The sequence below is a fragment of the Suricata suricatta genome, chromosome 7 (genome assembly GCF_006229205.1).
Source record: "Suricata suricatta isolate VVHF042 chromosome 7, meerkat_22Aug2017_6uvM2_HiC, whole genome shotgun sequence".
In the NCBI taxonomy this organism is placed as follows: domain Eukaryota; kingdom Metazoa; phylum Chordata; class Mammalia; order Carnivora; family Herpestidae; genus Suricata; species Suricata suricatta.
The window spans coordinates 26,246,617-26,270,365 of record NC_043706.1 but is presented as its reverse complement, the minus strand read 5'-3'; the positions used below and the strand labels follow the sequence as shown (position 1 = coordinate 26,270,365).

The 23,749-nt window shown below is 36.9% G+C and overlaps 1 protein-coding gene across 2 annotated transcripts in view; it reads right to left on the bottom strand.

Moving 5' to 3' along the window:
* GMDS (GDP-mannose 4,6-dehydratase) overlaps positions 1 to 23,749 on the bottom strand; it is a 631,992-nt gene that overhangs the window by 112,211 nt on the left and 496,032 nt on the right. For both annotated transcript variants that reach the window (XM_029944959.1, XM_029944958.1), the window contains exon 8: positions 15,387 to 15,505. In XM_029944959.1, coding sequence (XP_029800819.1) covers positions 15,387 to 15,505 — 119 coding nt within the window. The remainder of the gene's footprint in view (positions 1 to 15,386; positions 15,506 to 23,749) is intronic.

Genomic DNA, 23,749 nt, shown 5'->3' with positions numbered 1-23,749 from the left:
AAAGATTCTCCTTGAAAGATCCTTCAGATCTTGCTTTTCTTCCCATCACAACATGGGCTCTTGAATGCTTAAAAGCCAAGGTTTGGCTTCTTTTCCTCTCTTGGCATTCTGTTTGGGGCTTCCCTTTCATAGAGGCATGTGGGCCTGGATTTCGTTTTGCAAGTTGTTTGCTTATGATGTGATTCCACGGTTAGTATGCAACCATCACGTTACAAAGGTTTTTTTTTTGAAGGGTATAAACAAGTAGGATGAAACGTGCAACATAAAAAGCGCTTTGAGTCAGAAAATCCTCGGTTTAGATTTTGGCTCTACCACTCACTAGCTGGGTAGCCTTCAGAGGAGACTTAATTTGACTGTGCCTCAGTATCCTTCTCAGTGAAACTGCCCCAGACCTGGAATTAAACTGAATAAATGGGCAGCCTATAGCACACTTTTGGGCTCATACTGAATGACCATTAAATGCTATGGTGAACATGTTATTTTTGTCTGCTTAGCACCACTTTCTACTTTTCTTCTAGAAATAATATCCCACTGTTGGAGAAGGATCTTGATCCTCTCCTACTCAGACCATGAACTTCTATGGGGCTGCCAAGCACAGAATTCTCTTTCCATAACAAGACAAGGCCGAGGTACTGGACCCATACTCTGTCTTCGGTGAATGGTCTAGAGGGTATCATAGGGCCCAGTAGGGCCAGCCAGAATCCTTCCTCAGTCTTCTTTCTTGGTAATTATAAAAAATATTCTAATCTTCAATTACTGTGTTAGTCTGCATCCCCAGGAATGCTACCAATGACATCCTCTGCCATAGGATCATGCTGAGGGAATGAAGGCAGCATTCCAAGAAGCGGAGAGAGCCCTGACAGACCTCCAGGCGTGGACCCGAGTGTCCCCAAGGCTACTGTCAGTTCAGTTTCACTTCCTTAAAAACAAAAAAAAATTCTGACTACTAAAAATGCTCATTCACTCATCTCTCCTTCCTAAATATTTTCATTATGCTTCAGGCTTTGTTTTATTAGCATGGATATTTCACACACCAAAAAAAATATAAAAATAAGAATAAGAATAAATATACATATATATATATAACTCAACAGAATACTCCGAAAAATAAAATGTCATGCTTGATTCCTTGAGAAAACACAAGGTGCACATTTTTTACAGACTAAGATGTTGCCTTCATATAGAGTCAGAGGATCTAAGGTATACATTTTAGTAAAGCTTTTTGAAAAGTTGTTTAAAAGCAACATGAATTACATATTAAAAAAGTGTAAAAAAATCTCAATCTCAACCTAAGTAATCTATAATACATTTTTAAGTGCATAAAAAAATATGGACATTTTCTTGAAACATGAAATATCTTCTGTAAAATATGAAATTGGGGGCATAAAGATGATCTAGATTACTAAATTACACTGCAAGGATTATTATTTTCACTTTTAATTTTTGTTCAAATTTTCAACTTGCAGCATTGTATTTAAAACTAAAAAGACCAGCTATTTGCCTTCACATCATGTAATTTTTCTAACTAATATTAATTAGTCCTCTATAAAATGTTTTTATGGAAAACAAATTTATAAGTCAGCTAGCTAGCTAAGTAAGGAGCAAAATGTAGGCGAATGAAAAATGATTTATACAAAGTAATCTAATTAAAATTTTTGCTCTACATACTACAATTCAGAAACAAAATTACCTTAAGACTAATACAAACAGGACATTGGTCATGGGCTTATGGACTTCTATACAGTCTTGGGATTTAAGCAATGTCACATGCTTTAAAATGTAAAATGTGATAGGAAAGCATGTTTCATGTTTCCAAAAGGTAAGGTCTTAGACATTCTCCAATTTTCAGGTTATTGTTGAAAGATTGCTATTATAATTTTTCAAACAAGCAAACTACTTTACAAACTAATAATTAGTTCATTTGTAAGAACTTGATTCATCAACAACTGGTGGGATTGGGCACTTAATGATTAATAAATAAACCATACTTCCTTAGGCTCTGAGGTGACTTGCATTAAAAAAACGCAGCATCTCATCTCATATTAGAGATTGGTTTAGTCATGGTAGGACCAGAAGCAATTTCCAGAAACTCTGGCTTCATTCTATGGAGATTCCAGTCATCTTTTGGTCCACCTCTTTCAAGTCTTATAAGAGAAAAGAGGTGTGTATGACTCTTGCTTCTTAGGTTTCTTCATCTCATCTTTGCACATTCCCAAACTTATTAATGGCAGAAATGGAAAGTCCAGAGAACTCTTTTTTTCCCCTCAATTTATCAGATGATAAGTTCAATCCAAATTCAATTAAGTTCAATTGGCATTTAAGTAATCTTATGAGTCCTGGGGATGTAAGGATAGAATGGAAAAGGAAGAAAAGGAGCAAACCAGTCACATACCCTGGAATTTTTTAAATCTTTTCATTTTTAAGCAAGTACTCCCTACCCCCTCCAAAAAACCTCCTAAAATCAAATTCCCCAACTTCCACAAATGATTTTTCCATTGTCGACTCATTAAAATGTTGATTTATTTACAAAATGTCTGACACTGTACTGTCCAGAATGAAAGGTACAGAGAGAAGGGAGCTGGAATCGCATTCAGCCCTGAAAGAGCCCACTGTCCAGTCTATCAGGGAAGGAAAACTCACAGATGACTGAAAACAAAGTTAAAAGTGATAAGAGTTTGGACTTGGCGATTGTCAAGGTTCATCTCAAACTTCAGATTCCATAATTCTCTCTGGTTTTGCCACTCAAAGTGTGTCCATGGACTAGCTGCACTGGCATCACTTGGTATCTTGTTAGAAATTCAAAATCTCAGGCCCTGCCCAGACCTACTGATTCCAAATCTGCATTTGAAAAGATCCCAAGTGATTCACAGAACATTAGAGTCTGAGAACCACTGTTCTACAGGAGATAGACTCAGCAAATAGGTGTCCTAATTCTGATAAATGGCCAATTACTTCTCAGAAGGGGTCAGGTGTTAGAGATGAAGAGATGTCTCACTACACCCATAATTTCTGTCCAACTACAGCAGGAAGCTTGTTCTTCCTACAGCTGCCTTTCTCTGCTAAGTGTCTACAGTCAGTTCTGTCCAGTCACACAGACATGAGACATTTCTTGTCCCCACACATATAATCACTTGTTTAATCTTATTGTTTCCACATTTGATGTTTTCCTTGTTTTCACTGATGACCAATGTTTTCAATCAATTGGACACTTTATTAAGAGCAAATACTTAATATAGAGCTTTGGAAGCATTGGGGAATGTTTCAGGTGCTTCAAATACATTTAACCCATTTAATCTTTACCCCATCCCTGTGAGATAGATACTCGTGTTATCCACGGTTTACAGTTGGGAAAATGGAGACACAGAAATGATCCCTTTGGAAGTTGTAGAGCTGGGATTCAAACTCAGGGAATGTGGCACTGGGACTGTGCTTTTACAATATGATACAATAAATATTATGTCACACTGTGACATACACACTGTGTACAGATAAGGATGAATGTCTTAAGACTGAAATCGAGCAAGTCTGAAATAAAGAGATTAAAACAGCATCCCAAGGAGAAAGAGGACACTCTCAAAGTCTAGCAAAGCATGCCTCCCCACACTGTAACAGAACTATGAGTTACTGAGGTATAATACTATCCTCGGCCTTCTAAGCTCTGTTCAGATCTCAGTATGTTTTCTTTGCTCCTTTCCGCCTCGGTTTCTGACTGTGTGGACACCTTCCCAAGAAGGACTTGCTGGCCTGTCAGAGCTCCCAGCTGCAGGGGACTCTGAAGCACAAGAAGCAGTCTTGGCTGTAGCACATAAAATTGCCTGTGGCTTCCCTGCTCTTCCAGCTGAGATCGGTATGCTGATGCATGGGGCCCAAAGAAGATCCAGAGGAAGGAAATTGAAAGAAAACAAACAATAGAGCATAACTTGCAGACAGCATTCATGAAGCCATCATGATTTTATTATCTAGCCCTGAGAAGGAATTTTATATTTTCAGACAAACTATGAAGAAGATGCATTGTAAGCATTCTGTTCCCACAACTCCTGATAGGACACAGAAAGACCTGAAACAGGTACGGGGCACACACGTGGTAACTGCTGCCCCTCAGATGACTCTTATTAAAGGCACAAAGCCAGGTCTTTAGTTCATCTAGAATGCTTAGCACTTCATATTGATCTCTTTTTTTCTGGAAGAATTTGCAAAAAGTTTTTTACTTTACCAAAATTTTATATTCCACTCAAAGGCAATTTTTAATATACCACTAAAAGCTTGATTTGTGGTTTAGTCTGCCTTCTGAAACAAAATGAAGGCCATTGACTGAAATTTCAGACAGATTTTAGTGAAAATGACTCAACTGCTTTCCTGGCCTTTTCCACTGAGGGAGAAACTGCCAATGACAAGCACTATTTCAGAAGAGAGGGAGGGAGTCAGACATACTAGGTATCTGTTGTTCAGGTTTGAATGACAGAGGAACGTTTCCCAGTGGGTGAGCCACAGAGCTCTTGGTTTTATAAGATTTTAATATAAACTTAAAAATTAAGCTTGGAAAATTCTGGGTTAAACAAAGTTAAACAGTTTCTTTACTGGCAATTCTCCAAGAAGGGTTATAATATTCAGTACATTCTAAATGAAGGAGACACGAAATGCTTTCACACACATCTCCTGGAATCGCATCCGACTTTGTGAGAGACTGCACTCGGTCAGAAAACAGGCATTTAGCTCCTGGGGAACACAGGGCAGAAGAATGGCCTGCTGACTGAAAACAGAGCTTTAGCTCCAAGATGGGAGAATGGCCAAGTCTCATCCACTTCTCAAAGAGAATCTTCTATGGAGATTCATTTATAATGCTACTCCTCACTAAAAAAAAAAAAATGTGCATAAGGTGACTTCTTGTTATAAAAGGACATATGTTCCTCACAGAAAATCTGAATACAGAGCAATATGTACAGTAGAATATTAAAGGTGCCCATAATTTCACAGTGTGGAAACTGACACTATGTTTTCTTCTAATCTTTTGTAGGCATAGTTTTAGGGACTTTAGATCATACAACAGATCTAAACTTTTATTTATCCTTTATTTAAAAAAAACTTAATATTGTCATAATCATACTTCAAAGTCCTCTTAAGCATTATTAAAATTTTTCCTAATGTTTATTTATTTTCATGAGAGAGAGCGAGCGAGAGAGAGCGATCAGGTGAAGGGCAGAGAGAGAGGGAGACGCACAATCCAAAGCAGGCTCCAGGCTTTGCACAGAGCCCGATGCAGGGCTTGAACTCACAGACCACCATATCATGAGCTGGGCCAAAGTCAGACGCTCAACTGATTGAGCCACCCAAATGCCCTGCTCTTAAGCATTATTTTTAATAGCTTGATAACAATTGATTATAGTCACTTAAACATTCCTTGATGATGGCCTTTTGAAGTTCCTTGTTTTCTTTTCCTTTTATATAAAAAAACTTTATTGAGGTATACTTTATAAACAATAAAATGTCTAAAAAGTATACAGTTTGATGAGTTTTGAAAAATGCATACATTCATGCAACCACCACTAGAGTCAAGATATGAGACATTTCTACCACCTCCCTGTGTTCTTCTCCAAGCCACCACCCCAAATTCAGCCCATCATGCTAAGGCAACTACTGACTGGCTCTTTATCAGTCCAAATTATTCTTTCCTACAATATCCTATAAATAGAATTATACAGTATGTACTTTTTTGTGGTTGACTTCTTTCACAAAGCAATTATGTTTAGATTTCTTAAAATCATTCCAAAGAGGACATCCAGATGGCCAACAGGCACATGAAACGATGCTCAGCATCACTCATCATCAGGGAAACACAAATCAAAACCACACTGAGATACCACCTCACGCCAGTCAGAGTGACTAAAATGAACAAATCAAGAGACTATATAGGCTGGTGAGGGTGTGGAGAGACGGGCACCCTCCTACACTGTTGGTGGGAATGTAAACTGGTGCAGCCGCTCTGGAAAACAGTGTGGAGGTTCCTCAAAAAACTATCAATAGAACTCCCCTATGATCCAGCAATAACACTGCTAGGGATTTATCCAAGGGATATAGAAGTGCTGATGCATAGGGGCACATGTACCCCAATGTTCATAGCAGCACTGTCAACAATAGCCAAAACATGGGAAGAGCCTAAATATCCATCACCTGATGACTGGATCAAGAAGAGGTGGTCTATATATACAACGGAGTACTATATGGCAACGAGAAAGAATGAAACCTGGCCAGTTGTAGCAAAGTGGATGGACCTCGAGGGTGTCATGCTAAGTGAAATAAGTCAGGTGGAGAAGGACAAATACCATATGTTTGCACTTATAGGTCTAACAGGAGAACAGGAGAAACCTAATGGAGGACCATGAAGAGTGGAAGGGGGAAGGAGAGTTGGGGAGAGAGAGGGACGCAAAACCTGAGACCATTGAATACTGAAAATGAACCAAGGGTTGAAGGGGGAGGGGGAAGGGGGGAGGGAGGTGGTGGTAATGGAGGAGGGCACTTGTGGGGATGAGCACTGGGTGTTATATGGAAACCAATTTGACAACAAACTATTAAAAAATCATTAGATTTTAAAATTCATCCTAGTCCACTCCTTTTTTGGTAACTGGATTGTATTCCATGGTACAGACACACAACATTTGTTTATTCATTCACTGGTTGACTGAATGTTCAGGGAGGCAGTGCTTTAATTAGGAATAAAGCTGTTATATATATTCATCTGTAAGTATCTATGTGGATGTTTATTTTCATTTTTCTTTGGTAAAGGTCTAGGAAAATTGCTGGTCAAATGATAAATATAGATTTGAATTTATAAGATAGCCAAACTATTTTTCAAGGTGGTTTTACCATTTATACTTTCATAAGTAATGTGTGAGAGCTCTAGCTGCTACAACATCCTCATCAATGCTTGGCACTGTGGCATTGTGGCCATTTTAAAGGGAGTGTAACAGTATTAACTACACTGTGGTTTTAAGGAGCATTTCCCAGCTGACTAATCATGCTGAGCATCTTTCCTTGTGCCCAATAACCGTTTGTATCTTTTCTTGTGTCAAATTATCTGTTCTCATATTGGACTCATTTTTAAATTGATTTATTTATCTTCTTGTCTAGATATAAGTCCTTTGTCCAATGTAAGTATTACACTTATTTCTCCTAGACCATGCTCGCCTTTTTATATTCTTAATGGTCACTTTTCAAAGAGCAGAGGTGTAGTGTTTTGTTTTTTTTTTGTTGTTGTTGTTGATTTTTGTGTGTTTGTTTTTGGTGTAGTGTTTTCTTTTCTTTTTCTTTTGAAATTTTTATTTAAATTCTAGTTAACATACAGTGTAATATTGGTTTCAGGAGTAGAATTCCATGATTCGTTGCTTACATATAACACTGAGCACTCATTATAACAAGTGTCCTCCTTCTAGCCCATCCACCACCCATCTCCCTCCATCAACCCTCAGTATGTTCTCTGTCTTTAAGAGTCTCTTATGGTTTGCTTCCCTCTCTCTTTTTTCTTTTATATCTCCCTCCCATATGTTCATCTGTTCTGTTTCTTAAATTCCATATATGGGTGAAATCATACAGTATTTGTCTTTGAATGACTTATTTCATTTAGCATCATATACTCTAGCTCCAACCATGTCATTGCAAATAGGAAGATTTCATTCCTTTTGATGGCTGAGTAATATTTCATTATATATACATACATATATATATACCACATCTCCTTTATAAAGAGCAGAGGTTTTTAATTGTGATACTGAGTTTGTCATTTTTTCCCCTTTTATGGTTTTTGTTTTTGGTGTCCTAAGAAATCCTTGGCTTTACCCCAAATCGATACATTCATTGCAAACACATATAGCAACCAAAAGCCATAAAGAATGATAAATTGAATTACATGAAAATGTAAAACTTTTTGCTATTTGAAAGGCACTATTAAGAAATTTAAAAGGTAGTCATGTACTGCATGCATACATTTGCAAAACATAAAAACTCTTATAACTCAACCTACAGAAAAACAACTTAAGAAATCTTTTGCTTACAACAAAGTTGTAAAGTCTTCCCCTATGTTTTCATCTAAAAGTTTTTAGTTTTAACATTTATATGTATGATCCTTTTCAATTAATTTCTGTGTATGGTGTGATTTATGGATTGAGTTTCATTTTTTCCCACTCTGTATGGTGTGGCTATTCACAATTCCAGCACCATTTGCTGAAAAGACTATCCTTCCTCAATTAATTACATTGACATCTGTAAAAATTCACTTGGTACAGTATGAGTCAACTTCTGGGCTTTACAATCTGTTCTATTGATCTGTCTTTCTGTGAGTATCATGCAGATTAAGTGTTAAGAGAAGTTTGATCTTCTTTTTCAAAATTCTAGATTCTTTGAAGTTACATATCAATTTTAGAATCAGCCTGTAAATTTCTACCAAAAAAGACTGTGACTTTGATTGCACTAAATCTATAGATTAATTTGAAGAGAATCTACATCTTATCAACATTTAGCTCTCCAATCCAAGAACATGGTGTATTCCTCTATTTAGCGCTATTTTGGTTTCTCTCATCAATGTTTTTCAGGTTGTAGTGTACAAATCTTTCATATGTTTTATCAAATTCATCTCTAATTATTTCATGTTTTTCGGATTCTCTTATAAGTGGTATTGTGCTAAAAAAATGTTCAGTTTCCAATTGTTCACTGGCAGTCTATAAAAATAAAACTGATTTTTAGGTATAGATTTTGTATCTTGTGACATTGTTAAATAAATAAATTGATAAATAAATAAGTAAATAGTTAAATGTTAGTTTTAGTAGTTATTTTACTTAAATAATACTTAAAGCTTTGTATGTACTCTATTATGCTATCTATGAATAAAGACATATATTTCTTCTTTTCATTTATTTTTCTTGTTTTATTTTTGGCTAGGATCTTCAAGACAAGTTTGAAAAGGAATAATAAAAGTAGGCATCCTTGCCTTGATCCTGATTTTTAGGAGAAAAGCATTCAGTCTGTCAACATTAAGCATGATGTTAATTGTGGGGTTTTCTCAGAGGCCATTTATCAACTTGAGGAAATTTCCTTCAGTTCCTAATGTGTTGAAAGTTCTTCTTTAAAAAAATAATAAGTCACTGAATTTTTTTTCAAATGCTTTTGCTGCAACTATTGAAAAAGATCTCATTATTTCTCTTTTCTGTTTTATTAAATGTGCTGAATTAGATTAATTTTTAATTTTTTAAATGTTTATTTATTTTTGAGAGAGAGAGAGACAGAGACAGAGACAGAAAGACAGAGTGTAAGCAGTGAAGGGGAAGAGAGAGAGGGAGCCACAGAATCTGAAGTAGGCTCCAGGCTCTGAGCTGTCAGTATAGAGTCCGACACGGGGCTTGAACCCACAAACTGTGAGATCATGAGCTGAGCTAAAGTTGGAGGCTTAACCAACTGAGCCACCCAGGGACCCCAGGATTACATTGATTTTTAAATGTTAAACTCATCTTGGTGCGCCTGGCTGGCTCAGTCGATTAAGCATCCAACTTCGGCTCAGGTCATGATCTCGCAGTTTGTGGATTCAAGCCCTGCATCACGCTCTGTGCTAACAGCTCAGACCCTGGAGCCTCCTTTGGATTCTCTGTCTCCTCCTCTCTCTGCCCCTCCCATGATCATGCTCTGTCTCTCTCTGCCTCTCAATAATAAATAAAATGTTTTTAAAAATTAAAAAAAATGTTAAACTCATCTTGCATTCCTAGAAAAATGCCACTTGGTCATGGTGTATTGACTTTTTATATTTTGCTAGATTCAATTTGCTAATATATTTTTTAATTTTTTATATAGTTTATTTATTTTTGAGACAGAGAGAGACAGAGCACGAGTGGGGGAGGGACAGAGAGAGAAAGGGAGACACAGAATCTGAAACAGGCTCCAGACTCTAAGCTGTCAGCACAGAGCCCGACACAGGGCTTGAACCCATTAACCGTGAGATCATGACCTGAGCTGAAGTCAGATGCTTAATCAACTGAGCCACCCAGGTGCCCCATCAATTTGCTAATATTTTCTTAATGATTTTGTTTCTATGTTCATGTGGAATACTAGTCTGTACACTTTTTTTCCTGAAATATTTTTGGTTTTTACTATCAGGGTAATGCTGACCTCATAAAATGAGTTAGGAAGACTTCTCTCTTCTAAGTATGTATAGTAATGGTATTATCTTTTTCCTTAAATGCTTGAAATTAAGTTCTTTAACAGATACAACTAAGATTTCTATTTTTTCTTAAGTCAACTTTGGCAATATTGTGTCTTTTATCGAATTTGTCCACTTCTAATTTGAAAAAATCATTGGCAAATAGCTGTTCATAATATTTCCTTATTACCATTAATATTGGCAGGATATATGGTGATGTTTCTTCTTTTATTTCTAATATATATTAACTTGTGTCTTTTCTTTTTCCCCTCATCAGTCTGGTTAAAAGGTTATAAAGATTTTGGTTGTACTGTTTTTCTCCACTATTTTTCCACTTTCTATCTTACCAATCTCTATTCTTGTGTTTATTATTTTTTTTTTCTGTTTGTATTGGGTTTAATTTGTTCATCTTCTTTAGCTTCTTGAGATGAAAGCTTGGATAACCGGTTTGGGATCTTCCTTCCTTCCTTCCTTCCTTCCTTCCTTCCTTCCCTTTCCTTTTTAATATTGGTGTTCAAAGCCACAAATTTCTCTTTAAGTACAGCTTTAGCTGTATCCCATAATTTCTGGCATGCTGTTCCCATTTGCATTCATTTCAAATATATTCTAATTTCCCTTGTGATTTCTTCTTTGACCTGTGAGTTATTTAGAAGTGTGCTAAGCGAAATAAGTCAGGCGGAGAAGGACAGATACCATATGTCTGCATTCATAGGTCTAACAGGAGAAACCTAACAGAGGACCATAGAAAGGGGAAGGGGGAAAGAGAATTGGGGAGAGAGAGGGACACAGATCATGAGAGACTACTGAATACTGAAAATGAACCGAGGGCTGAAGGGGGAGGGGGAGGGGGGGAAGGGGGGTGTGGGGAGAAGCACTGGGTGTTATATGGAAACCAATTTGACAATAAACAATTATAAAAAAAAGTGTGTTGTTCAATTTCCAAATGTGTGGGGATTTTTAATATTTTTTCTGTTACTAATTCTTAATTGAATTTCACTTTGGTCAGAAAATATATTCTTGCAATTTTAATATTTTAAAATTTATAAACTTCTCTTATGGTACTGAATATGGTTTATGTTGGTGAATGTTACAAGTGTATTTGCATATACATGCATTCTGCTCTCTGGGCCCAGTGGGTAATATGTTCTACAAATGTCAATTTGGTCAAGTAGATTTATTATGTTGTTCATGTCTTCTACATCCTCAAAGATTTTCTGTTTACTTGTCAGTTATGGAGAGAAGAGTGTTGAAGTATTCAAATATAAGGTTTGTCTATTTTTCCTCAGTTCTGTCAGTATTTTGAAGTAATGGTAATGGGGTGTATATACACTCAAAACTGTTATGTCTTCATGATGATCTGATCCCTTTAAAATTATGAAATGACTCATTTCTTCTAATTAAATGAAGTCTAATTCATTGCATATTAAAATAGCTACTCCAGCTTTACTACAATTTGTGTTTGCATGTTTTCTTTTTTTATCTTTTAACCTATGTGTTTACATTTAATGTGTGCCTCTTGTACATGGCATATTGCCTTTTTTATCAAGTGCGACAAATCTCCCTTAGAGCATTTACAATGGATGTAATTATTAATATACTTACTATTTGTTTTATGTTCATCCCATCTGTTATTTGTTTCCATTCTCTTTTTCCTTCTTTCTTTTAGACTGAGCGCTTTTTAGGATTCTATGTTAATTCTACTATTGCCTTATTGCTATTTTTTGTTTTGTTTTTCATAGAGTCTCTGGTGTTTGTAGTATGCACTTTAACTTACTGCAGCCTATCTTTGAATAATTTTGTGTCAATTCACATCTAGTGTAAGTGTCTTACAAACAATATAATGATGAAATGCTTTTGTCTTGTCCCATACTTTATGCTTCTGTTATATCATTTATTTTTATGTATCAGAAACTTCATAATATATTGTTATGATTTTTACTTTCAACCAATTACCTTTTAAATTTTAAAATGAGGGAATAAACCTTTTATGTTTTCCCACATATTTACTATTTCTTGTGATTTTCATTCCCCCATAGAGACCATGCCTTGAAATAGTATCATTTTCTTTTTGTCTCAATGTTTGCTAACAATATACCATTTGAGCCTTGTTTGTTTGAAAACAGTCTTAATTCACCTCCATTTTTGACATAGCTTCCCTGGGTATAGGATTCTAGATTGTAGGTTCCTTTCAGCAGTTTAAAGATGTTGTCTTACATAGTTTCTGATAACAAAACTTTCTTTCATTTGTTCCTCTGTAAATAATTGTTTTTTCTCTGCCTGCCTTTAAGATTTTCTCCTTAGCGTTTAATTTTAGTAATTTGATTATGATGTATCCTGGTGAGATCTTTTTATTTCTCCTCCTTGGGATTACTAAACCTCTTAAGGATCTGTAATTTTACTGTTGTCATCAAATTTGAGGAAATTTTGGCCAATATTTAATTCCTTCTCTGTGTCCTACCCCCTTTCTTCTTGGGACTTCAATTACACGTTAGGTTATTTGTTAATGTAACAAAGGTCACTGAGATTCTGTTATTTTTTTCTCCAGTCTTTTTTATTTCTGTGTTTCATCTTGGATCCTTTTTATTTTTACTGTAAGTTCAACAGTATTTTCTGCAATATTTAGTCTGTTCTTGATGCCAATAGTGAATTTTTCATTTCAATACTTAATTTTCCATCACTTGAAGTTCCATTGGGCTATTTTTAAAATATATATTTCCCTCTTTCTCTTTATTAGATTTATGTTTTTCTTAAAATATTTGAGCATATCTTTGGGCACTTGTAACATCATCTTTATTATTCCTCAGACTGTTTTCATTGATTGATTTTTCTCTTGATTATAGGTCACATTTTTCTGATTCTTGACACTCCTAATTTTTTATTGAATGCTGAACATTAAGAATTTTAGGTTGTTGTTGGGGCGCCTAGGAGGCTCTGTCGGTTGAGTGTCTGGCTTCGGCTCAGGTCATCATCTCGCAGTTTGTGGGTTCGAGCCCCGTGTCAGGCTCTGTGCTGACAGCTCAGATCCTGGAGCCTGTCTTTGGATTCTGTGTCTCCCTCTTTCTCTGACCCTCCCCTTCTCACCTTGTCTCTCTCTCTTTCTCTCTAAGTAAAACATTAAAAAAATTAAAAAAAGAAATTTACATTGTTGAGTCTAGATTTTACCGTCTTATTCTGAAAAACATTGGGCTTTGTTTTAGCAAGGCGTTGTTCTTTGTGTAGAGTTTGATCCTTTTGAAGTTTGTATTTAAACTTTGTTAGCCTACGTCTGGAGTAGCCTTTAGTCTCAGGATTAGTCACATTAACTGAGACAGAGTCCTCTAGAACCTGAATTGCTTCACTGAGTGATGAACAAGGTCTCTCGAATAAGGCTGGCTGAAACACAAAATGCTTCCCAGACTTGAGTAAGCTCTGAGAAATGTTCCCAGCTCCCAGGTAGTTCTTTGTCTAAGCTTATGATATTTCTTCTTGCACATCTACATCTTATTATTCAGTACAAACTGAATGGGGTCCTTATGCAGATTTCTGGAGTTTTCTTTGTAGAGCCCACATTTCTAGAACTCTGCCCCATAATGTTAGGTGCCTCAGACTCTCGAAATCCTGACCTCTATCTCCTCAACTTGGCAAAAACAGTTGTTATCTATTGTTCTCTCTATGTGCCTCTTCCATGTTCCATGGTTGAGACTGTGCCTTCAGGAAGAGGCCCAGAGTGATTGCAGGGCTCACCTCATTTGTTTCTTTTCTATCAGGGATCACAGACCTGCACTGCCTGTTGTTCAATGTCTAAAATAATTATTTCATATATTTTATGTAGTTTCCTTTTTTTAAAAAAATAGAAGGTTTATTATGATTTCTGTCATTCTATCACAGCTCAAACTGGAAGTCTGTTCTTATACTTCAAAAGTGAATCTTGGAAACAGTTTGGCAACTCCTCAAAAAGTTAAACATATAATTACCATATGACCCAGGAATTCTACTATTCAAAACAATTAAAATCAGGGACTCAAATAGACATTTGAATATGCATGTTCATAGTAGTATGATTCATGATTACCAAAATTTGGAAGCAGCCCAGTGTTCAACAAAAGATAAAATGTAGTCTACATGTACAGTGGAATATTATCCAGCCTTCAAAAGAAGTGAAATGCTGATACAGGGTACAACATGGATTAATCATGAAGACATAAAATTCTGTGAAATACGCCAAACACAAAGGACAATTTATATGATGTACCAAGAATAGGCAAATTCATAAAGATATAAAGTAGAATGGAGGTTGCCAGGGACTGGTGGGGAGGGGTGGATGGCAAGTTACTGTTGAATGAGTTTAGTTGGGGAAAATAAAAATGTCCTAGAGTTGGATGGTGGAGATTGTTGCATAACATTGTGAATATACTTAATGTGACTGAATTCTGTACTTAAGAATGATTAAAACACCAAATTTTGTGTGTGTGTGTGTTTGTATACAACCATAATTAAAAAATTGCCAAAACAGAAAAAATTTCCCTTTATAAAAAGGATTTCAAACAAATCTTTCAAATATTCCAATAAAAATCTTACTCCAAAATTTGTATAACACAACAAATAAATGCTATTCATGATTATAAACTCGATCATTTTGGTATAAAGTAAAGTCGTGGCCCAACTGGCAAAATTCAAATGAGATCTGAGGACTAGACAGTAGCAATTTATCACTGAGTTTCCTGATTTTGATGGCTGTATTGTGTTTATGTAGGAGAATGTCATTGTTTATAGGAAATACACACAAAAATCCAGGGTGATGGGTCAACCTACTCTCTTAATGGTCCAAAGAAAAGAAGATTGTTTGTAATGGATTTGAAATTTTTCTGTAGGTTTTTTATGGTTTCAAAATTTTAAAATATAAGTGAAAGCATTAAAAAAGATTGTGTAATGTTATCACATTGACCTAGTAGGAGTAGAATTACCTACAGTAAAATCACAGTAAGTCATGTGTTAACCTTGTAAAAAGTTTAAAATTAAAAAAAAAATTAAAACCTTGAAAAAAGAAAAAAAGATAGAATATAGCTGGGGTCAAATGCAGTGAAAAACAAAGTCCCTGCTTCATACTGAAACTCCATGTCTTGCTTTACAAGAGAGTAAAAAAGCGAAAAAGACAAAACCAAGGTGGATAGCAAGCACTTATACAAACTTGCTGATAACTGACCAGAAATCAACTCTTAGTTATACTTACACAATGGTTTTTCCAATGTGCAAAAATGATTTCTCTACAAATTCCCGAACGCTATGGACTTCCCCAGTAGCTATGACAAAATCCTCTGGCTCATCATTCTGCAACATCAGCCACATAGCCTAGAGAGGGAGAGAGAAAGAGAGAGGCAAATCCAAGTTAAAGTTGCATGCATCCAGTTGCCCCTTGGAAAATATTATGTTATCAAAAGCATATAATTGTATATTGCTAAAAGGTAAACTAAGGCACATTCAATATTTTTTTAAAGAGTTTATTGGCACATACATCAATTCAAACAGGGCAGCAGTAAACCAAAGGTGGTTGGGAGTGCAGCTCTAACAGAAAGGAGGAGCAGGTTTTCACAGAATACACACTGAAGCACAGTAAAAGAATTATTTGATTGACTATAGTTTACACAGTTGCCTTATTTGAAGAAGTGGAGGTAGCTGTTTGTGATCGGGTGTTCTTAAGTTTCATTTTCTTGGATTTGAGTGCGTGGACTCTGGCTTAGGTTTTGGTTCATTTACATAGGTTATTAAGGCATTAAAAACTACCTCCGTCTAATGGTCTCCTTGTATGAATTCTTTGACATGTACAGCTAGAAAATGACCATTAATTTAACACAATATTCTAACCATCACAGTCGTGGTTCTCAAACTTGAATGTGCATGAGAATCATTTGTGGAATATCTCAGTATAGATGTCTGGGACATAGAAGTCTGGACTCAGTAGACGTGAGAACATTTAGGCATCTTGATTCCCACACAGCAGGTCTCTGGGCTACAATTTAGAGGAACAAGTTATCTGTGGTAAAGAAGGTTTTTATGTATTTAAGAAAGGAACAGTTTAAAAAGTATTGCCCAATTTTCCTTCATATCATGGAAAGAAGGTAAGAAAAAGTCATTTTAAAAGACAGATGATTTTCCACAAAAGTAGAACCATATTTCTTAACAATAAAGTTGGAAATTTACCAATGTGCTTACATCAAAAAGCAAAATAATTAAGAACCATTAATAGGAAAATAATCATATGATGAACAATACTGCCACTTTAAAAAAGTTATCTGAGTGGCAATAAGAATGTTTTCACCACAGTTCAGGATTCATCAGGTAGCAATGCAAGGTCATGTGCTCAATGGGGGCATCATACTGGTGCACTTTTTCAACAGAAGGAGAAATCTAGTTGGGCAACAATGCAGCTGCATGTCTGCGACACAAAATGGTGGCAATTGTCATAGACTGGCTCCACTCAGTTATAACAACTTTTATGAGTAGCTACACAGGCCTACAGTTTCTATAGTTTGAAACTGTACATTAATTTTTGTGATTTTGTTACACAGAAGACACAGATTAAAAAAAAACAGCTTGTATTTGACTGAGCATGCCTCTTTAAGAAAAATCCAACCCCCCCCAATTTTTTTTCCATCATTCATACCTACTTTTCAAAATAAAATAGGTAAAAATAATAGGTACTTCATTAGAACACAGTTCCCAATATTATGTGTATTAAACTCTTGTTCTAACATTTAAAGAGAACTATTTCGGTTGGTGTGTCGCCAGTTGCTATTGGAGAAGCTGAAACATAGGTTGCTGTAATGAATGGGGCAATTTATTTTTTCTTAGAGAACATAACCCAAAAAATTTAATTCCTCTTTATTCACTTGAATTTGTGCCATCCTTCTGAAAAAAAAAATAAACACATCTTTTACTCGAAGTTATTTCTTGTGAATATTTTGTAGTTTTGGTCTATTATTGACACTATTTCAAATTATATTCATGTTCTATGAAGATGATACCTTTGGCAATTTTATATGCCTTGGAGATGGGGCACACTGGGTAGGACAATGGCAGTAGATTCAGGTCAGTAGCTAATAAAATTGTCTTGGCTAGGAGAGTTCTGCTGACATGAGTGAAATATTTGGAGCTTAATTTTGCATTAGGAGATCACAGGTGGTGAACACAGTTGGTGAACAACACTTTAAAATTACTAAATTAGTATTCATAATAAAACTTGATAAATTTTTAAAAGGCACAAAATGCACGATGTTCTCTTTATTGGGAGAGTCCAGGCAGCGCAGAGTCTACAAAATCTTTGTACCTCCCTGACCTCAGGGCTGCTGGATGCTATTAAATGCTCTAGGCTGAGAGGATGAGTGGGTTCTGAAATGCAGCCCAGCTGTGCTGGCCAAGCCCTGTGTCCAGCACCCTTCATTGTGAAGGTCCTCAGAGGTGTCTTTTGTAATGGGCACCAAGGCACATGTGCATTAGTGCAGGCCTAGTGGGGGGGGGCTACCTCCTCGTAACTCTGTGCCTTGCACATGCAGTTCCCGCAGCTTAAGAATGCCCTCTTCCCTCGTCTGTCTGGAAACTCTGACTTCTCCTTCCAGATCCCATACAAGAGCCTGAGGTCTAGTCCTTGAAATACATTCCTATTATCTCACTGAGTTTCCATGTGACGAATGGTACAACAGTATTGTTGGCTTCACTGGGACTGAGCCTGCCCTTTGGCTACTCTTCTCCAACTAAGCTGACCCTCCCATCTCCCCTGAGTATGCACGCGCACACACACACACACACACACACACACACACACACACACTTGTTTTGGTTTTCTTCAAAAATACTTTCAGAGTTTTTAGGAAAAACTAAATTATGCTTCTGGCTACAATTTCTATTTGAACATTTTTCTGAGGGATTAGCGTATACACTTACATGTGTTTTACTCAAATTTCCATTCTAAAAATAACATTTAAAATAGGTCTTTCAGGACTGCTTAGCTTATTTTATTTCTTTTGAAACACTATGTTGTGCTAGGATGGTTTTGAAAAAAATTATATTTTTAGTCATGTGAAAGAAAGCAAGAGCTTGCTAAAAATAAAAGGAGAAAATATGATTACTGGTTAATGGTAGATTACTTTAAGCACTGGGCACGAGTTCCCTGGTACTAGTTATGTTCCCCGACAGGAATTTGGGGATCAGTAGGAGCCTCTCACTTTCACTAAAGTGGGTGCCAAGAATCTGCTCTTTTCTTTTCCATCAGACTATCTGCGGCCTTTGACCTATCAATTTCTAGGCATTTCCTCTCAAGTTCATATTGTACCAGACTCCAGTCTGGGAATGGGAAGGGAAAGGATATGCAACTCCAGATTTATTTGTTATTACTGAATAGTTTACTGGTTTTAATAGAGGGAAAGGGCTTTGTTTAAATTTCCACTGAACATAATTAATGGTTATTGACTGGTAAATGAAGAACAGGTGACATTCTGGATTAGAAGATAAATGACCTTGTGTTCGGGTGTGACAATGGGTTAGTAATTTGCCACAAAGCCGAGGCCCAGTGCATCCCATCATAATGCTAGATCATGTCCAGGACACAAAGGCCCCTGTGTGAGAAGTACTCAGCCATTTACCTCCTTATACAGCTGCACACATTGATTTGGTCCATTTGTTCTCTGATGGATGGCACAACTGAGGCAAAAGCTCACCACTTCTCACCTTCCTGTTCACATGCTGAACACATGACCCATAACACAGCCAGGCCACACTCTGTGATCAAATCGCAACTAGGCTTTGGCATCTGACTATAGAAACAATTTTGAGGTTACATGTTTTAGACGTCAGTCCTCTCTTTGTCTCTCAAGGAATGAAGGAGAAAAAAGAGAGTCTTCCCACATTCTTTCAGTGCCCTTTAAGGATATGACTGACTTATCCACTTCCTCAGATACTTATTTACTTTCAGCCGTGACCTGATCACCAGTGCAAACAAAAAAATCTCCTGCTTTTAATCCATCCCACAGGGAGGAAAGACAGTCAGTTAAGGAATGTACCAAGGCTTCAGATTCATCAACATAAAAATGTCCCTTAATGGCAAATGAAAAGTGCAGTTTTCAAATCATGTCTCACAATCCCTTTGCTTTTATGGCACAAGGAGGTAGAGAAGAAATCTGATGCCATCCCATTGCCATTGGAAGGCCAGGTGTAGATGGTTATAAATGTTAGTTAAATTTGGACATGTGTTCTCTGGAAACTATATAATTATAGATAGAACCTATCTGTTCCATAAAGCTAATTTAGAGAACTCAAAATAAAACTGTGATTTAAAAAACTTCAAGTAAAAACACTCCATCCCACAATGTCCTGTTTGGCTATTCAGATCATGCATGCGGAAGTAGGTAGTGAAGGATCATTCCACTTTCCTTGACTTGGTAGCTCTGGAGGCTGTTCACAGCTGGACCAGTGAAGGAGAACACCCAAAGTACATCACCACAGCCGACTAACTACACCTGATTCCATGCATGCCTTTTGGGGTGTGATGTGTGTTTGTCTTAAAAATCTGGATTCTACAATTGCTTCCACCTCGCCATTAACCTCCAGTTCAGTATCCAAGCCACAAACACTTATTAACTGAGCTGTCATCCATGAATAACAAGATTTGTTAATGAAGGTTATGTTTAACCATGTTTATTTGACTGCTGCTTTTTCAGTCCTGTGCTCTGTGCCTTATGTGCTACTGTCATAAACGTAATCTTAGAACTATATATATTTATTTCTTTCGGGGGAGAAATGAATGAAATAATTCTAATAAAAATCATGGGAATTTGAACAAATGGAAATAAAAATTCCCAATAAAAAATGCCAAATAGAACTCTATTCACATACATTTTTGTCTTTAAATTTTAGTAGCTGTCTTCATGGTAACAGCTTGGTATTTATATTGTTTGGGTGAGGACTTCAAGTAGCCTTGTGCTAGGTCAGGCTTTATGCTTTGTGGTACCCACACACATAGGCCTGAGCATTAGCGTAGGAGACTGTCCCCGACTATGACATAGTTAGTTAACGAGAAATCCTCTAGTATAAAACAGAGGTTGGCCTTAAGGCCTTCTTAATCTAGTAATTTTCTTCATGGACTAAAATACTGTGATTAGTGGATTCCTTTCATAGAATCCTTCAGGCATTATAAAGATACAAAGTGACTGAAAAGAATCATTAGGTAATAAATTAATGAAAACAATAAAATAACACAATTTAGAAAGCTATAGAGCTCTCGCTTTCTACTTTTGCTGTTAACATATTATTCTACATTGATATAATATGCACTGAAAGAAAAAAGCTGTGCCAGAATCAACCTTGCCCTCTGTTTTCTGGCCAGGTACACCAATCTACAAATTCCAAGGGTGAGGGTTAGTTTTTCTCTGGAGACAAGAGAAAACCTAAAAGCTCGTTGTCTTGTGTTAATCATCCTGAATCGGTTTTTCTGGGTTACTATAGGCAAACACAGATAATGCATTTATTCTATTAATCTTGGAGTATATTTTAGCTCTTCTATTTGTTCCATTTCTTTTTCAGGCACACCAATTATGCACGTGTTGTATCTCTTTTCTTCTATCTTCTGTGCCTATTATACCATATCGAATCATTTGTATGCTTGCTCTTTTCCCTATTCTTTTATGTGGTTTCTTCCTGCCTGTTCACCTGATTGTTTTCAGTAACACTGATTTTAAATTTTGTTGCTAGTGTGCTTCAGTTTCTGGATGGATTTTCTTTTTCTCTTCCATATCTTTCTTGTTTACTTTCAGCATAATTCTTCCATTTATTTTCTTTAATCCAGGGGTCAGCAAACTTTTTCTTAAAGGGCAATGTAGTAAATATTTTAGGCTTGAGAGCCACATGGTATCTAACATGAGTACTCCATTCTGCCATTCTGCTGTTGTGGCACAAGAACATGTACAAGAACACAGACAGTACAGAAACAAATGGGCACGGCTGCATCCCAACAAAACATTATTTACAAAAACGGTCAACTGGCCCATGGACTGTAATTTGCCCACTTCTGCTTTTAGCAAACTAATCAAAAACATGTTGCCTATAATATTTTTTTAAATCTATGGAGAACAATAAACCGAGCTCCGGCAATGTATTTTTCTTTGAATAATACCCTTTATGGTTTGTGCTATTCAACTATTTTGCTCCTTTTCTTCTCCTTGCAACCCTCTCTTCACTCCAACATCAGGTACAGATTGTGGGGTATTGCCGTTCCAATTATTAATGCTATTTGAACAAGGTTGGATATTTGCTGGGAATCATATGAGAAGGCACAGGGAAGGGCACCAAGGCGCCCTGCTGCAGCATTTCAAACTTCTCTCAAAAGCCTCTTGTTGAACTCATGCTGTCCTCATTTTTCAGCACTTAGTTGGTTAGTGTGGCTCGTATTATAGTCCATGAATAACAAGGCTGTTCTGGTACAATTTGGCAGTCATTGCTTCCTTGCTGCCTTTACACCCGATCATAATCTGCGTTGTGTCTCAGCTAGGAGGCTGTGCCACAAACAGCAAAAGTGGTTCCTCCTTCAGCAGCATCCTCCTGCCATTCCGCAGGAACAAGGGGGCACACTGAGTTATTCTTCATTCCTCTGTAATACCATTTTGTGGCCTTTTAGGACTTAGAATTAATTTGAGCAAAATACACAGCGCGTATGTTTGTTGTGTATGTATGTGTAGCATAATGTATTCTAAGTGAATGCATAAGGAATTTTTTAAGCAATTATATGTATCCCCAAATTATGTGAGCATAGAAATCATGTATGAAAGACTTTAACGTAAAATCTACATACAAGTAAGGGATGTTTCACCTGTCTAATGCTGCTTAATAAGCCATCCTAACATTTCGTGGTTTAAACCTTTTGACGGTGGAGGATTGTATGCGCTGGGAATTTAGGAGGGCTCGGGGCAGATGGCTTGTCTCTGTGCCCTATGGCCAAGGTGATCTGACTGGGGTTGCTGGCCTCCTTCAGAGGCCTAGGTCCTTGGTGCTCAGTTCTCCTCCATGTGTCCCCCAAACTTGTGATCTCTTATCATCCAGCTCAAGTTTTTTTTTTTTTTTTTTAACAAAACAGAAGCTGCAAGGCCTCATAAGGTCTTAATCAGGCCTCATCTCCTCTGCATATTACTGGTTATAGGGTCAGTCCCAATTCTACAAAGGGGAAACGGACCTCCTTTATGAGAAGAGCTGTGGAGTCACAGTGCAAAAGGGCCTGCCGAATGGGAGGGATTGTTGCAGCCATCTCTAGAAAAAATCTACCACAAAGCGCTATCTTGTGATGGCTATTACATAAGCTGATTGTTTCAATATAGTAATGAAATGACTATGGTTGCCTTTAATATAAGCACTATTGCTTCAGCTTGCAGTTTCTATATAGAGCTCCATCTATCTTTAACACTGTGTGATGTTAGGTTTACATGAGTGCGACAGTAATTTGCAGACTAACACCTGGAATATGGAAACTCACTTTCAGGTCACTGTAATTTAACAAATACTCTAACTTGGCCCTAACATCATTACTGTCACAACATACTTCCCAGAAGTGATTGTTTCCTGGAGCGTGCCCAGCCACCTACCTCAACCAGGTGTTTCCAATTACCTGTTCCCACTCGCATACCCAGGTAAGCCATTCTAGAATTCGTTCCTGGCTCAGCAGGAACAATATAAAAGCTGTGGGCATGCAGCAGGAAGTTACTTTATACTCATGACCACCTGACTGTCCATCTCCCTGGTCATGGTTCCTGACCTAAACATGTTCTTGGGAACCAGCTCCGACTCTTCTATGACCTTATCCCTCAAGCTCGTCCTGACCACCTGGTTCTGCCTCAGTCTGACTCTGACCTTTGGAATCTAACTTCTGGGCTAGTTCTAGGCTCCCTTGAATAACAGGTCCTAGTGTTGCCATAGATCTTTCAGTTCCAGGTTTGATAATCATTGTTACCAGTAAATAAAAACTATATACACACCATATTATGTGCATTTTTGGAGACAGGACTTTACAAGTTTAGTAAAAAATAATAGAAATATAATGCAAGCCACATAATGAATTTTAAAATTTTGATTGGCCACATTAAAAAAATAAGAAGAAAAGGTGAAACTAATTTAATGTTTTATTTAACCCAATATATACAGTAAAGTATCATTTCTTTTTTTAATTTAAATAGTTTATTACCAAGTTGGTTTTCATATAACACCCAGTGCCCCTCTCCATGACCATTACCCCCTCCCCCTCTCCCCTCCCTCCTCAGCCCTCAGTTTGTTCTCAGCATTCAAAAGTCTCTCATGATTTGCCTCACTCCCTCTCCCCAGCTCTCTCCCCCTCTTTCCCCTTCTTATGGTCCCTGTTAGGTTTCTCCTGCTAGACCTATGAGTGAAAACATATGGTATTATTCCTTCTCTGCCTGACTTATTTCATTTAGCATGATTCCCTCCGTTTTGCTACAAAGGGCCAGATTTCATTCTTTCTCGTTGCCATGTAATACTCCATTGTATACATATACCACATCTTCTTGATCCATTCATCAGTTGATGGACATTTGAGCTCTTTCC